Below are 16,290 nucleotides of genomic sequence, written 5' to 3'. Positions count from 1 at the left end.
CAATAAGGCTACTAACATATCATATCAGTGTGATAAACCATACTTGAGATATTTCACAGGATTTATCAAGGTCATACATTAAACTTATATAGCACATAATTTAGCATGTACATCACCCTTGGTTTTACAGGTCATATGCCATATGTATAACACTTTAGAGAAATTAATTCATCATAACTGGAAACCCCCACATCACGTACGTATATCACGTGGGAATAAACATAACTCCTGTCGTGGTTTTAGGAAATGGCAACTAACTTCATGGGTGAAAGCTTATGATAAGCAAAATATAAAGGATAAAGATGATTATATCATCATTATCATTATTAGATATTGTTTAGAATATGTAAATCCCATGATTTACTCCTTAATTTTGATAACTAGCTAACGTACCTAGTCATGTATTGTATCTAGTCATAGTTTGGTATGTTCAATGTTCTAATCTTGTACTATATATACTCGTGTATATTCATCTATATAATTAAAGCTTTCCAACAATCTCTTTCTCATAACTCTATCATGGTATCAGAGCTTTTGATCAATATTTTCTTGCTTCCGCTACAACCATGGTTACACTATCAAAACCCTTTGCCGACGCCAACAAATGATGGTGACCATATCAAACTTCCTTCTCGGAAAGCTTCAAACCAAAATCACACTTTTGTTCAACTCTTTTTGCACCCCGTATTTCATATACCAAGAGATGCCATATATATATATATATATTTTTTCTCCAAACCCCTTACACAGAGAAACAATCCTTTTTCGGTATCCCGTAGTTTACCTACCATGTGATACCATATATGAAATTTTCTCTCCAAAACCATTATGGAGAAACACAACATTCCGTTCTAAACCACCAGAACCACCACCACCATTATAATTTTTCTATCTCGCCTTCAATGGTGGTGAAGGAACCTCTATATTTTTTTTTCTCCCATTTGCTGCAAGCATATGGTAGCAAATTTCTTTATTTTTTTTTAGTTTTTACAATCAATGGTTCATGTGTTTAAAAACCGTGAAAAACACCCATTCACAAACAATTTCTTATTCTCTCTCTCTATATACTATCTTTTTACTTCTTCACACAACCCCTCCACCCAAAAAAAAAAAAAAAACTCTTTTAATACACTTCTTTTTCTTTTTCTTTATAAAAAAAAAAAAAACATTTCTTTATTTCTCTTTAATTTCCTTTAAAAAAAAATTAAAAAATTCTAATGCTCCACTCCCTCCAAACCTTATTGGAGAATCACAATGCAATGCAACCTTTCTTACCACCACTTCAGTTCCTACATTGAACAAGATTTGAGATGTTATATCCAAGATCGGTCTCTCGTTCCCTCTTGCGGGGGCGTATAAAGGATAAAGATGATTATATCATCATTACCATTATTAGTTATTGTTTAGAATATGTAAATCCCTTGATTTACTCCTTAATTTTGATAACTAGCTAACGTACCTAGTCATGTATTGTATCTAGTCATAGTTTGGTATGTTCAATGTTCTAATCTTGTACTATATATACTCGTGTATATTCATCGATATAATTATATACTCGTGTATATTCATCTATATATTCATCGATTAAAGCTTTCCAACAATCTCTTTCTCATAACTCTATCACAAAATCGCTCAAATAAATCTTCTAATCCTATATAGCAAATATTCACAAAGCCTTCATAAACATTCGAGACATAAAATCTAATTCTTATTCTTACCGCATAAGTAGTATACTAGTATATTAGTTTTACATTTTTTTTGATTATTCTTACAAGCACGGAGAAATAACTAATATAATCTAGAAAAAAACTTGGCACATACTCCATGGTCAACAATTCAATTGTCTAGGTCTTTAGATCAGGGTGGAAGTTTAACAACTTGAATAATTCAAACTAAACAAACAAATCCATAATCAATCAGGACATTTAATAATTAAGGTCCATAATCAAACATGATTTATCAATGGACATAAGTATTAGTAGAGATAATAACAAGTAGCTAAGCAAAGACTACAAGAAAATAAACTCTCATGGATATTCCTTAGTGAGTCACATTACCTCATTATTTAGTATGACAAACTAACCCCCACATTGTAATACAATACATTAATATAACAAAAATGATATAAAGGGATACACTTACATATTAAGTGAGTTAGAGTATAACGAAATAATGTAGTAAGGAAGACTTTCCTGCATTAGAGTACATTGGGATCTTATAGGCTTTCGGGTGTGTTGGATTAAACCCTTGATCATTATTTGAGAGCCTTTTCAACACTTGTACTATCGTCGATATTCAATTCTTAGGGAAATTAATCCCAAATGCTAGCTGACACGTTATATAAGGGCTTCACAGTTCATTTGATGTTAATTTGTTTAATAAACTAAATAATCAATTTATCAAAAGTTGACTATGGTCTTTAGCTGGTAGCCCACAAAGAAATAATAAGCATTATTGACCCCATATTAATCTAAGTAGTTGCACATCATGGGGGATTTGGAAACTAAAATAAAACCAAATCAATCATCCTACAATCATACAACTTGATGGCAGTTATATTAAACGTAACGAGAAATCTTGAATTCGAAACCCACTTTTAATAACACAACCTAATTTGCTGCACCTTCTCTTTTCAGAAATTCTTGCTCAATAATTAATTTTCCAATAGTAAGTACTGTATTCTATCAATCCAAGAAGCAAAATATATCTACGTATAACCATATATAGATAATGTTTTTTTTAAAAAAAAATCATATATAAAGGAATAAAGTATGAAAGCATATATATAACCAAATTAATAAAAGCAATCATCATTAGAGGACAATCTAAAAGGGAGATTTTATTTTCTTAATATGACACAATACATAATGTTAGATCCATATATCAAAAACACAATAGTAATATAATGATAACCACAATACTCCGTATCAAAATAAGTCTTCACCAAAATTATTAATTAGAATATATCCAACAAATGTATACATGTCGATTTGTTAAAGAGTGTAAAATTATTTACCTAATAATTTGATAATAACAAAGTTTAGGCATACCTTTGATTGTCGTTTGAGATCAGTCAATTTATGATGCTTTAATTGATATTGAAATCAATCTAGAGTTATGGTGCTGATAACGTGTTGTGAAATAGGGAGAAAATATGAGAGATAGAGAGAGAATTAATCTGTATCTCTTTATTCCATATGATATTGTGCATATATATATATATACACACACATACATACATACATACAATATAATTAGGGTTTGATTGGATAAGAATATAACGTACCCTAGATCTAGAATATTCCGGAATGATACAAGGAGGATAATGGATATCCACAAATATTTCATAACATAATAGCAATAATAATAATAGTAGTAATAATTATAATAATATTAATAATGACGACAATAATAATAATAATAATAATAATAATAATAATAATAATAATAATAATAATAATAGGAGGGTTTGATTTCAAGGAGGGTAATAGTATTAATAATTACAAGGAGGGTTTGATTGTATCTCGGTTTCTCACTAATTTATTGTAGGTTGTATGACTTTGTCTGTTTTTGAGATAATAATAATAATAATAATAATAATAATAATAATAATAATAATAATAATAATAATAATAATAATAATGAGATAAAAACATTAATAATATTTTTTACGTGTTCATTTTATTACTAAATGTATATTTTTTTAACGTGTTCATAATATTTGTTTTTTTTTTTACTTAATGTTCATTTTTAAGGCCGTGGTCTAGCAATTCTATGATTATATGATAATCATGTTCATTTTTAATATACTATATGATCATTTTTTTTTTTAATGTATTCACTTTTTAATACTAAATTTTTATTTTTATTACGTGTTTATTTTTTATTACTAAATGTTCATTTTTTTTATGTGTTCATTTTTTTTTATGTGTTCATTTTTTTTTTTTACTACATGTTCATTTTATAAGTCGTGGTGCATGTATCCTAAGGACTTATTGGACGTTCCCATTAGCATTATCTGCCCTAGGCCCCTTAATTAAAAAAAAAAAAAAAAAAAGTTGCTCGTTCACTTTCAAGATTGGGCCGTGATTATCAAAGAAGGCCCATATTTTTCCATCGTCCTCCAACCCTTATTTCCAACCTGTATTATAAAACCCCAAATCATTCTTCTTTTCCAAAATCATCTGCACCTATTTTGAATAAACCCTAATTCATCGTCTTCAACCTCCCTCATTTTTTGTTACTCATTATTTTCAATCAACATTTTCCTGCATTTTATTTATCGTTCATCAATATTCTGCAAATTTGCTCTCCGAGGCGTTGCGTTAATCGGCTTTTTTCAATTCCGATGAACGTGTCAAGGGGAGCATATATAAATAATCCTGCAATTTCAACTTCGATTTGATTTGATTTGATTTTATCAAATCTCTTGCAACTGCGATTTAATTCTTGATTCGTAGTTCGCATTTTGAAGTTCGAATTTGTGACATTTGATTTTCTAATCTATATTTTATTTATTGTTGCTTCATATGGTGAACTCTCTCTCTGTAAATGAGAAGTGTTCTAGTTTCCGAAGCATAAATTGATTAAAATTGCCAGTCTTAAACAGCTCGATGAATGGATTAATCTATTAATCTCTTTACTTTCATCGCGTTACCTGTCTACTGGTACATTTTCGATACTTTCAATTTTAATTTGTTGAATACATCTGATTCGGATTGAATTGAAGTTCATGTTTTTGGATGCGAATATTTTTTTTTTTTGTTTTAATAATAATGTTTAAAATATGTTGTGGAATCTATAATCTTGATTCTTGAAATTTTTGAATTTGTGTATGTATTGTGGTTTTTACATTAAACTTCTTAATGATGATTTATGATGTCGGATTTGATGCTATTGAATTGAACTTCTGATAATAATGTTACAAAATGTGCATTACTCCAAATGTGGTAAAAATAATAATTTAATTTTGTAAATAATTCACTTTAGATGGACAATTTGAAAATTGGAGGAATTGATATCATACAAGTAGATTTTAGGACAGCGAAAAATTGATAAAACATTAGAAACAAAGTTTAGTGTTCCATATTATTGTGCATGAAACTGGTGTTTTCATTATTAGTGTACAATTAGAGCGAGTTAATGTGTAATTCCTGTAACGACTGGGGAATTGATGACGGAAATGTTGATTGCGATACAGAGACTTTGATATATTTTTTCAGGATGACTGTATCTTGGACCTTAATTTTGGACTCCTGAAAAACTTGAATAAATTGGTTTGAAATATCACTGCAGTTTGATGAGTTGAATGACAGTATGAGAGATTCAGACTTGAGAAGGGTGGGGTTTTTCTTAGTCGGATGCAATGATTTCTGTGGATTGGCAGTGTAGCTGAACATTTGAATGTATGAAGAAGATAAACTACTTCATCGAAAACTCGGAATCAATTGAGACATTAGAACATTCTTATCTTCTTGCAACTCTCTATGTTACATCAAACTATATCTGCTGTATTACCACATCAAAGGTTCAAGCATTAAGTTACAAACTGTATTACTAGATTTAAAACATCAAATCATGGCAAGTTATAATGGAAATATGGTTAGGTTCATTTTATTCTTGTGCTATGCTTCTTATTGTGGAAGTCCTATTATGTGAGATTTCCTAGTCAGTACAACAGCGATACATGATAAATTTCTCCATGGCACGGCCACATTCTGCACAAACAACCTTATCTGGAACGCTCCCGGTTGTGCCTGGTAGAATGAGACGATTGCAATGGTGTGGTGTTTGGTTCATTTGCAAATAATCGATTATTGCTTGCACAAAGCCTTTCTCCGGGACATCTTCTTTCCATATATCAAAATTATTCAAGCATATCATGATGGTCTCACCCTTGGCTTTGGTCATCTCTGTTGCCCCCTTGCTGATCAAAGCCCACCCTTGATCACCTGCATCGAAGCTCATCATTGTAACTATCTCTTGCATAATGGGGTCATCCTGCACCGTCTTTCCTTGTTGCACCTTGGAGTGCCACATGCTCTCTAGACGCACCCAGAAGTACCACACTAGAGTTACATCAGGCAGTACTTGGCTAAAGCCCTGAGCAGTAATTGCATCATTAATCTTACGGATTTTTTCCTTGAGGTTGCTTTTACCAACATATAACATCTCGAGGGGAATTTGAGCAGCTTTTGCAGTATCATGTAGTTTGGCGGTAAATTTCTGTATCCACTCCAGGTCTTCTCCTCCGTACAAACATATATATTTCTGGTCTTTAATCTGTTACAAAGTAGGACTCATGAGCTGATTAAAAAAGTAGACTTCATGCTCTTACAACATTAGCTTTGCTTTTGGTGTCCTGCATTAAACTAACAGCTATCCCTTCAATCTTTATTATTTGCTTGACTGACTATTCGTTACACTTTTATATTACTGGTACAGTTTTATCTGTTTGATAAATGATGCACTTGTACATGCATAACAGATGCTGGTCAATCATGTCATATATCTGTAAATTGATGTTTTGCTTGTACACTATAGAACTATGTGCGTTATTATAAACAATGATAAAGCAAGGATTTAAGAAAAGGAAGCATAGTACTGTCATACCCATTGGAAGATCATTGGTTCAATGGCATCTGCCAACAAATCGAGCCTCCATTTCTCTTCTGCCCAAAGAGCTTCTTCCCTTGTTCTGGTGAAAGGAAATGCCAGAGCCCCCCAAATCCACATCATGTATAGAGCATTGGGGTTTGTGACTCGACCTTGTGGATCCAGGACGACAAGCATGGGTTTCTTGCTGAAGTGCCACACCTCCTTTATGTACCTAAGAACTGCAGGGTCAATCAATGAAGGGTGATACACAGTGTACCAAGGCATCATTGATTGTAGAGCTTCAAACTGTTTTTGTTTTTTATCATCCCAAGGGGAAGATCTGTCGACCACCGGGAGCCACACAACTTCATATTGACTTTCCACCCTTGCTGGGTGTTGCCTTGATTCTTGGTACATTTGATCAAGAATTGAAAGCTCTTCATGAGAAAAATCCAGGTCTGTAATTAGTAGTAGAACATTTCTTCTCCTCAATACATCTATGCTTACCTGTATGAGAATGTGTTGAGGTCAATGCTAAGCTATTTTATTTGCAGTTATAAACTGCTCGACTCTTAACCTTAATCATAAACTTCTCGATCTTTTGTGTAAAATAAAATTTAGTTAGAGCAACAACAGATAGAAGCAGAGGAGTAAACAGTAAACAAACGATTTTATTTCCAGAACCATCCCAAAGGGGCAGTTGATCGTCCTTGGAATAAATCAGAAGCCTGAGAATTTTCATGTTGTCAAGATGGGGTGTCTCAAATGTGCGAATAAGCAACTGGTATGCTTCTATATGTTTCTTTTCATCTGCATTCATTGCAAAAGAAAATTTAATTAGTCTTGCAGAATACATGCATAACATGTACATAGTATACATTATAGTATACATTATGTGCATTGTGATTGTTTCAATGCATATTTCTCAACAATTGGTGAAAGGTAATATCTGTTACATATTGTATGTAGCTTTAGCTTACCAATCTGTTGGTAGCAGAGATCTAGTTGCTTTCGTAGATGTTCATATATGCTGCTGACCTTATGAGCTAAGCTTGACAGCTCCCAAGCCTCTGTTGTTGACGATATATACCTGATTGTAACCAAGCAAAAATAGATAAAACAAAAACTGTGAACAGTGTGAAGTATGATTTCAGGTAACAAAATGTTGCTATAAGTTCGAATGTCTGCTGACTTGTTTATCACTTCTTGAATAGTTTATCTACATGTATAGTTCTCTTCATAGATTTTTCAATGATGGCTTATAAGCGTCATAGCTAATACTATGAACTAAGATGTCTTGTGTTAGTGATAATATGGTAGGTTTCCTCAAATTACTTCATCCTCTAAGAGAGCATAAACTAGCATGTTCCTTCTAATAAAAGCTTAAGAAATATTCAAATCATGATCGAGTTGATTGTTACAGATTGGACTCATAAAAGCAAGAGGAGGATCACATACTCGTTACTCATGCTTATTAGACCCGCAATTTGTGATGCACAGGCCAGTGTACTCCTGATGATCCAGTAAGCAGCTGTCGGGATCAAAGCATCAGCACTTTCATATACCGGTGTATCTGCAGTTATGTACTGAGGTGGGAGCTCCTTGAATTCCACGATACAATTGGTAACATTTACCATGGCTCTGATTAAATTGCCAATTGCTTCAAACTTGGGTTTAAGGCTATCTGGGTTCTCCATTATCTCGGGAAGTTGCTTAAGGATTGCAACAGATTTTGCCAATGAGTTTACTGTGTAGAGTTGGGCAATTAACCAGAAATCACCATAATACACAGCAAAGGCTGCCAGAGCAAGGACCACTTTTGCATCCCAAGAGTAGTTTGAGACCATGTTGAATATTGATAGAGTTGTTGTATGTGCATCTCCACTACCAGAACACTTGCAAACTATCTGCAATAAGAATATTACTTCATATTAAGTTTATCCTTATTGGTTGATGTTTTATTCAAGTTTGTTTTTATAAGAGCAGACCAACTGGTTGATGTCATTGCAAATATCTTCTTCTGATACTAAAAAACTTAATCGAAATGATTAGACAAAGCAGAGATCTATGTAGCATTATGTAGCAAATTCCCTTATGGACCCTCTATGTTTTTAAGTAAAGATATAGTTTTAATACATTGCTATATGCTGCTCTTTTCGTTATCTGCTTAATATATGAGATTTTCTCGTTTCTAGTCAAACAGCTTTTGAAATTTTAACCAACCTCGTTAGAGATTTTGTTTATGGTGAATGCCAATAGTTCTATCAGCTCTCCATAGCCAGCTTGAAATGCCTTGTCATCTAGCGCATCCATGTGTGCTTGATCTCCCTGTTACATGTTCAATTGCAGATAATTCTATAATCAAAGCAGCCAACTTTATGTGTATCACAGAGAATATATATATGGAGTTGCATAGTATAGAATTTTTTACCTGAGTAGAGCCAGGGATGGTGGGTGCAGCACGGTAAAAGATGTCCTCAATGATGTGAAGTAGAGGTTTCACATCAATGTCACGGCCATCAGGGGCATGTGTGGCTCGAAGTTGGTTCAACATTGTTGTGTCATCAGAAGCCGAGAACAAATGTCTATCACCCCTGAATCGATGTTTCCTGCCAGGTACAGTAGAACTTGCCATTGTTTTGGCTTAAATGTGGATTTTAATAAATGAGCTGCTGATTTTATATTTCTCCTTCTATACCTTTTATAGTTTCATCCGATGGTTAGTTTTTGGAATAAAGGTCAAATGAAGCTACTACCTTGCTTGTAACAGGGTCAAAACTTTTGATCAACTGACAAGGTTAAGAATTTTAAGATAAGAACTTGACTGGCTTTGTAAGTTGTTCTTGCTTTATATAGATAGTCTGAAGATTCTTATGCTAGGAAACTCAAATGGTTTTGGTACTATTGCTGCCTGAGATTGATTTGTCTTCTTGAATACCCAGTTTCCCTTTTTGTTTGTAATTGGTAATTTGATGGTTATACTGTGAGAAATCTAGGACTCTTTATTCTGAAAATCTAACTGACCACAACTGTCAATTTTATTGTACTATTTAACCTGAATGAAAGACTTCATATAGGTTTTTCAGCATATTTCTTGTAATATGACTCTAGAATCTCCAAAAGCAACAACTCTTTCCTCTTAGGAGACGCATAATTGGAAAACATGCTTTTGATCGTAATAAAGACACAGTTATAGTGCGTTACTTTTGTTATGAGCATGCAATATGTAATTAGGTTATAGAAAAAGATGAGAAGATAACTGAAAAGAGAATTCCTTATGTCGAGGATCAATCTCTGAAGCTAGTGTATTATGCTTCTAATTGTGATATAATATGTACACTTAAAAGTCCGCTTTGCATATTAATATAGTGTACTGTGTCTTTTGTCAAATTGCACTACAACATGCATATCCTGTTCCAATAACTATTGGCTTGCTTAATGTTAGTGTTGAATATTCAGAGGTACCTATTTATTGAGGCTAACTCATTTTTTTATATGGTGGTGATTTATCTCCATTTTAGAAGAAAATTTGCTAGGGTACATAGGTGAAGTGCAGAGAAGATTTTCCCATCCTAGCATATTTCACCCAACATGTCCATCTGTTTTTTGAAGGAACACCAAAATTGTTTCTAGTTATGCCGAAATTTACTTAAAATAGTCCTTGAGGTCAGAGCGGACTAGAAATCTGCTCCCTGAGAATCATCTATCCTGCCTCAGCTACTACAAGGATCTCAATGCTTTCTGAAACCTCATGCTTGCTTGCCCTTTTGATGTTTATTATGCTAATCATTCAAACAATATCTTGGCTAGTATTTATAAAATCCCTGTTCAATGTTACTTTAATCCGAGGATGAACTGATATACTATTTAGTGGGAGTCCTAATAAAGGATATCAATGTTTTATTAGAAAAGATATCAATGTTATGAAAGATATCAAAGTTTTTCAATTATTGCTGGTCTAAATCATTGTCTTAAAATATGGATCTTATCACATGACCTGTAACGTCCATAGTTCTATTAGAAAAGTGCATCATTAAGCATGCTTGTTATTTTGTTTCATGCACCAATTACTACTGATGGCATGATCACCACTTTATCAGAAGAAAGGCGGATGAAGAATGCATCAGCTGTACTGCTGAAGTAGGAAAAACCTGGACTGTGTTGTCTACAATATCCACTAAATTCACTAAATTACCAGCTACGTATAGCTAGGTATTTTTAGCCATTACCTAAGCACAGTTGGAAATTTTACTGCGCATTGGCTTTGTTGCTGCCCTTTGAAACAGCTTGGAGCTATTCTACTTTTCGAATTTGCGGGGATGATTCTTAGTTAGCTAGCTATGTTTCAAATAGCAATAAACATTTGACAAGACATTGAACTGAATCAACCTTAAGCAATATGGAGTTGGGTTTATATTAGCTACATCTTCCTAAACACGGAGTTTCATTTATTGTTACTTCCACAACAGTTAGAAAGTCGATCATTCTTATTTGGAAAACCTACTCCACATCGTAGGCAATAAGCTTCTCCATTGGACGCTTGCACTTCTCACAAATGACAGTTTCTTCCATTAGCTCTTTATTGTATCTAGTCATTCTTGAGTGGGAGCATGGCTCAGTTGGGGGAGGTTCCTGAGAAAGTCTAATTGCCTCTACCAAACCAATTTCTGGCAGATACTTTTTCCATGCCGAGTATTTACTCAAGAACTGAGTCCATTCGTTACCATGAAGCTTTACAATATCTGCTGAAGATCCCCTACCAAATATCATCCAATCTTCATCATTATCATCCATACAGGTATCTAGCAATGCTACTACCTCTCTTAGAATATTATCAGTGTCAGTGGTCTGTTGGAGCCTTAGGTTTGATCGTCTGATACTTTCAAGGCGCTTCCAAAACAAAGCTATCTTGGACATAGTAAGAGAGTGACTTAGCTTCTCTTTCTCTATGGAAGAGACTATGTTGCTTACTAGAACACTTTGATTTGTCTTACCGACATAAATCACCTCAAGTTGTGCAGCTAAGCTTTGAATATCTTTAATTTCTGCACTAAATTGTCTTACCCACTCAAGCTTACTGCTTCCGTAAATGCAAATTGTTCTTCCTTTTTCTACCTGACATTATTATGAGATCAGTCAGTGTTGAAGTTTACATCAATTATATCAGAACAGCTTTCAAAAATTCAGAGCAAAGATCATACCCACATGGTGAACAAAGGGTCAATACTGTCAAGTAAGAGTCTAAGGTTCCATTTCTCTGTTCTCCACAGTTCCTTTTCTCTTGAGGCTGAAAAGGGGTATGCTTTGGCACCCCAAATCCATACCATGTCAGCAGAATCGATATTAGTTATCATACCTGTAGGGTCCAAGGCAACCATAACGGGGCTTTCATCGAATTTCCATTCCTTTTTTGCATAGTAGATTGTAGTTGAGCTGAGTAACCATGGTTGTCGAATTGAGTACCACGGCAAGGAGTTTGATATAAGATCGAATATGGTGACTTCATTGTTGCTCCAATTTTCGGAAGTTGATATGGGGATCCACAAGATATCATAGCTTCTATCTTGCTTATCATGGAGAGGATGATCATATGTCTGCTGAACCAGTAAAAACAATTCATGTACAGGCAGGAGTTCTGGTTTTGAAATCAGCAGAACAACCACCTTGTTCTTCAGTGAGGTGATTCCAACCTGTCACAAGAAGGTAAAATCCTGTTGAAATCTCCTTGGAAAATAATTGATATTTTATTGACTCTGATCAAGTTGCAGTAAGTACAAGAATGTAGGACAAGTTATCCTCTTAACAGCAAAAACAGATTATAAATTAACCCAATTCTGCTAAAATATCCACAATGAGTAACTCTTAAATTTTCACTGCCACTTTAGCCCGCAAAAAAGCTAAATAAGTTATATGGCAGTTAGTCTTTCGTTAAAAGTTAATCAAGTTATCCTCAGATTATCATGAAAATTTTGAAGTAGTTCTCCGAACCTTTTCTTTTGAATAAACTTAAATTATGATTTGTAATCTTTTAATTCTTTTTGTTTATAAGAAATTATTTATTACTTTGCATGATGTTTGTGATATCTGCTGAATACTCTTAATCTCAATTTGGATGAGTCTGCATGATAGGTTTCATTATTAAGCTTAATCTAATGTGGTCATATATTCTTGGTTTACTTAGGCTACATAGAATATAGATCACCAACAAGTCTAAGTAACAAAAAGAATGTATTTTCTTTGCTGAAATTTTGGGAATAGTAATTTAAAGTCAGGAAACCTTTGCTTGCATAGATGATTGCTTTAGCGGCAAGTCATTCCTCAGTCCAAACAACATCCAAAGGATTTCTTGGTTGTCAATGTGCGGCTCCTGTAATGCATTCATGAGCTTCCTGTGCATCTTCTGCTCTGCATTTTGAGCCAGATAATGAACCAATAGTCGCTAAAATAAGAGTACTACCTCGGTCTGGATCTAGTTGTCACACTACAAGTTTAAATTTCTTACTGAATTTATTTTAGAGACTATTTTATACTCGTATTTACTAATTTACATACCTGTCTGTTGCTGGCAGGCATCTACCTGTGTTCTAAGCTGAGAACCAATGCCGTTAATCTTGCTTCTTAAACTTGCAATCTCCCATACAGCACTTGATATTGAATATGGATCCCTGAAGTCAAAAATCAGGTTTAACAGTCAGTCTCCTTTTTCATAAGTTTGGCATAGAATATTTTTTCTGTATATTCTTATTGCAAAACTTGAAAATATAAGCACTGGTAGAAATAAATATGAACTGCATAACTGAAAGGAAAGAGGGTGCACTTGATCATCTTCGATGGCTCTCAAATTTGTGACGATAGAAATGCTGACAACAATGCTCCTGATGATCCAATAAGCAGCAACATACATTAACGATTTTGTAGTTGTTACAGTATCATCCTGCAGTTCTACGTGGGTTGTTGGTAAACCTTCAAACTGTGAAACACGCCTAATGACTTCTACCATTGTTTTAACTATTGAGGTCAATGCTTTAAAGATTGGCTCAAAAATGTTGCTGTCTGGAAAATGCTTAAGTAATGCAATCGACGCAGCTAACAGGTTCTTGTTCTGCGACTGCATTATGATCCAGAATTCGCCAAAGACTGTTGCTAAAGCTGAAAGAGCTAGAAGCAGTTTTGCATCCCATCTATAGTTCCCGAGTAAGTCAAACACACTTAATGTTCTTTCGTGCACATTTTCATCTCCATAGCACTTGCAGAGTATCTGTCATTTTGTATATTCACCACGTCAATCACCAATTAACAGGATTCCCTTCGTCCCAAATTGAACTTCACACTAGGGATTGGCTCAAAGATTAAGATTAGTTGTTAAACGTAGAAAATGAAAAAGTTAAATGTGAGTTCTTTTTACAATACCCCTAAATGAAATGCAAAGTTCATTTTGGGACGTAGGAAGTAAAGAAGGTGAGGGGACGTTGTTAAACCTCGCTTGATATCTTATATATTGAATCCTCTAGTAGATCTTGTGATTCTTCTACTGCGGTGCTCAGATCAAAAGGATCCTGCTGCGGAACAAATACCTGCCCGTGATACCAGGCTTAGTTAACAGCTATACTTTTATCAATGTATCATAACTTTTTTTTTTTTGCTTTTTGAGCTTTTTCGCCCTTTTCTGTGTGTCATTTGGATGATGGAATGACAGTTAATGCTTAATTGATTTTGATGTTTAATGTTTCTTGATATAACATTGGCACCAAAAAGAAGTAAACTAAATCAGTGGACACCTGAATAATTTGGCAAGCAGGTGTTATCTATACTACTACTCCAACAACAAAGCCTTAATCCCAAAATAAGCAGGTGTTATTTATCTAACCACAGAAAGAAAAAGCTAGAAAGAAGGGCGATAAAATTTACTTGTGATGCAGTAGCGCGATGCATGATTGTTTCAATCACTCGAAGCAACATCTCTGAATCAAGCTCGCGTCCATCTGGATCATGCATGATAAGTGTTGATAAGTATATTAGGTGACTCGTACTTCGTAGCTTTGTCCGCCCGATCGGGCGGACATTGCCCGGTCTGACCGGGCGGAAGAAGAAGAGGTGCCTGGCAAATTCGTTGAAGAAGCTGCTCTCGCGCCCGACCGGGCGAGCCTTCGCCCGACCGGGCGAGCCTTCGCCCGACCGGGCGAGCCTTCGCCCGATCGGGCAGACCTTGCCCGGTCTGACCGGGCGGTGGGGGTTGGATACGTTGAAGCATTCGTATGGAGTTTTCTTCTCGCGCCCGATCGGGCAGACCTTGCCCGGTCTGACCGGGCGGAGAAGGAAAAATACGGAACGCGGATTTTGCGGTTTTAGGTTATCTTATTTTATTATCTTTTTGCCCAAGTATCTTTTAATTAGGGATTAATATAAAACCTCCCTAAAATCAGTATTAGGGGGAAGAGAGACAGAGTGAGAGCCGTTCTTGAGAAATACAAGAATCATCTTTGTAATCTTTGCAGTTTATAGTGAAATCATTCGATCTCGGTGCCCGTGGACGTAGCTATCACATCGATAGTGAACCACGTAAATTCTTGGTGTTGTTCTTATTGTTTGCATTGAATTTCTTTATTGTTTTCTTGTTTGTTTTCGACCTTTGCTTCCGCTGTCGCACAACAATTGGTATCAAGAGCTCAGGTTCAATCCTTGGAGAGTTTCTTGAAGATAACAATGGCAGGAGATTCAACAATAAGAATTGAGAAGTTTACCGGGAAAAATAGTTTCGGGCTATGGCAAATTAAGATGAAGGCTCTGTTAAAACAACAGCAGATATGGCGTCCGTTGGCTCCAAAGAGTACTACTTCGGAGTCAGGAGACGGACCGACTGACTCGCAGTTAGAAGTTATGGAAGAGAAGGCACACTCTACCATATTACTTAGTCTTGATGATCAAATCATCACGGAGGTTGCTGATCAGGAAACGGCGGCTGGATTGTGGCTGAAGCTGGAGTCATTGTATATGACTAAGTCGTTGACCAACAAATTATTACTGAAACAGCGGTTGTTTAGCCTCCGGATGCAGTCAGGTACTTCCTTACGGGAACATCTAGAAAAACTTAACTCTATTTTGCTTGATTTACGTAATTTAGATGTTAAAATTGATGATGAGGATGCTGCGTTGATTTTACTTGTATCTCTACCGTCTAGCTTTGAGAATTTTGTAGAGTCTTTTGTTGTTGGTAAGGATTCTATAACCTTAGAAGAAGTGAAGGCAGCACTTCATACTAGGGAACTCAGAATGAAAGCTACGAGTGATAATGGGGATAATGGTAGTGGGTTATTTGTTAAGTCCGGAAAGTCTAAAAAGAATAAGGGGTTTAACAAGGGGAACAATGCTGGGTCGGGTGCTGGAAACGGCAAGGATGGATCTAGTAAAACTACTACTAAAACATGTTATTACTGTAAAGAACCGGGTCACTTTAGGAATAATTGTCCGGTGAGGAAAAACAAGTCCCAGGCTGCTGTAGTTGAAGAGAAACCGAATGAGAGCTATAATTCAGAGGAAGATTTAGCATTAGTCAGTTCTGCTAGGTCTGATGATTTATCTGATAACTGGGTTCTAGATTCGGGGTGTTCGTTCCATATGTGTCCACGTCGAGATTGGTTTGATACATATGAACCTCGCAATGGGGGTATGGTTATAGTCGGTAACAATGCTCCA

The 16,290-nt window shown here is 35.1% G+C and overlaps 2 protein-coding genes across 2 annotated transcripts; both read right to left on the bottom strand.

Moving 5' to 3' along the window:
- Positions 1-5,585: 5,585 nt before the first annotated feature.
- Positions 5,586-9,389, bottom strand: LOC110709891 (protein SIEVE ELEMENT OCCLUSION B-like). The gene is made up of 7 exons (XM_021888155.1): positions 9,029-9,389; positions 8,821-8,925; positions 8,056-8,504; positions 7,578-7,687; positions 7,265-7,407; positions 6,613-7,104; positions 5,586-6,282 (listed from the first exon to the last, which is right to left on the bottom strand). Exons 1-7 carry the CDS (start codon positions 9,230-9,232, stop codon positions 5,665-5,667), a joined length of 2,121 nt encoding a protein of 706 aa, XP_021743847.1. The 5' UTR covers positions 9,233-9,389; the 3' UTR covers positions 5,586-5,664.
- Positions 9,390-10,945: 1,556 nt separating this feature from the next.
- Positions 10,946-14,592, bottom strand: LOC110713699 (protein SIEVE ELEMENT OCCLUSION C-like). The gene is made up of 7 exons (XM_021892156.1): positions 14,506-14,592; positions 14,076-14,171; positions 13,395-13,855; positions 13,150-13,262; positions 12,875-13,002; positions 11,799-12,287; positions 10,946-11,712 (listed from the first exon to the last, which is right to left on the bottom strand). Exons 1-7 carry the CDS (start codon positions 14,590-14,592, stop codon positions 11,098-11,100), a joined length of 1,989 nt encoding a protein of 662 aa, XP_021747848.1. The 3' UTR covers positions 10,946-11,097.
- Positions 14,593-16,290: the final 1,698 nt, after the last annotated feature.

This window comes from Chenopodium quinoa, unplaced genomic scaffold (genome assembly GCF_001683475.1).
Source record: "Chenopodium quinoa cultivar QQ74 unplaced genomic scaffold, ASM168347v1, whole genome shotgun sequence".
NCBI lineage: Eukaryota > Viridiplantae > Streptophyta > Magnoliopsida > Caryophyllales > Amaranthaceae > Chenopodium > Chenopodium quinoa.
The sequence above is the reverse complement of the archived record's forward strand: the minus strand, read 5'-3'. Positions and strand labels throughout refer to the sequence as shown.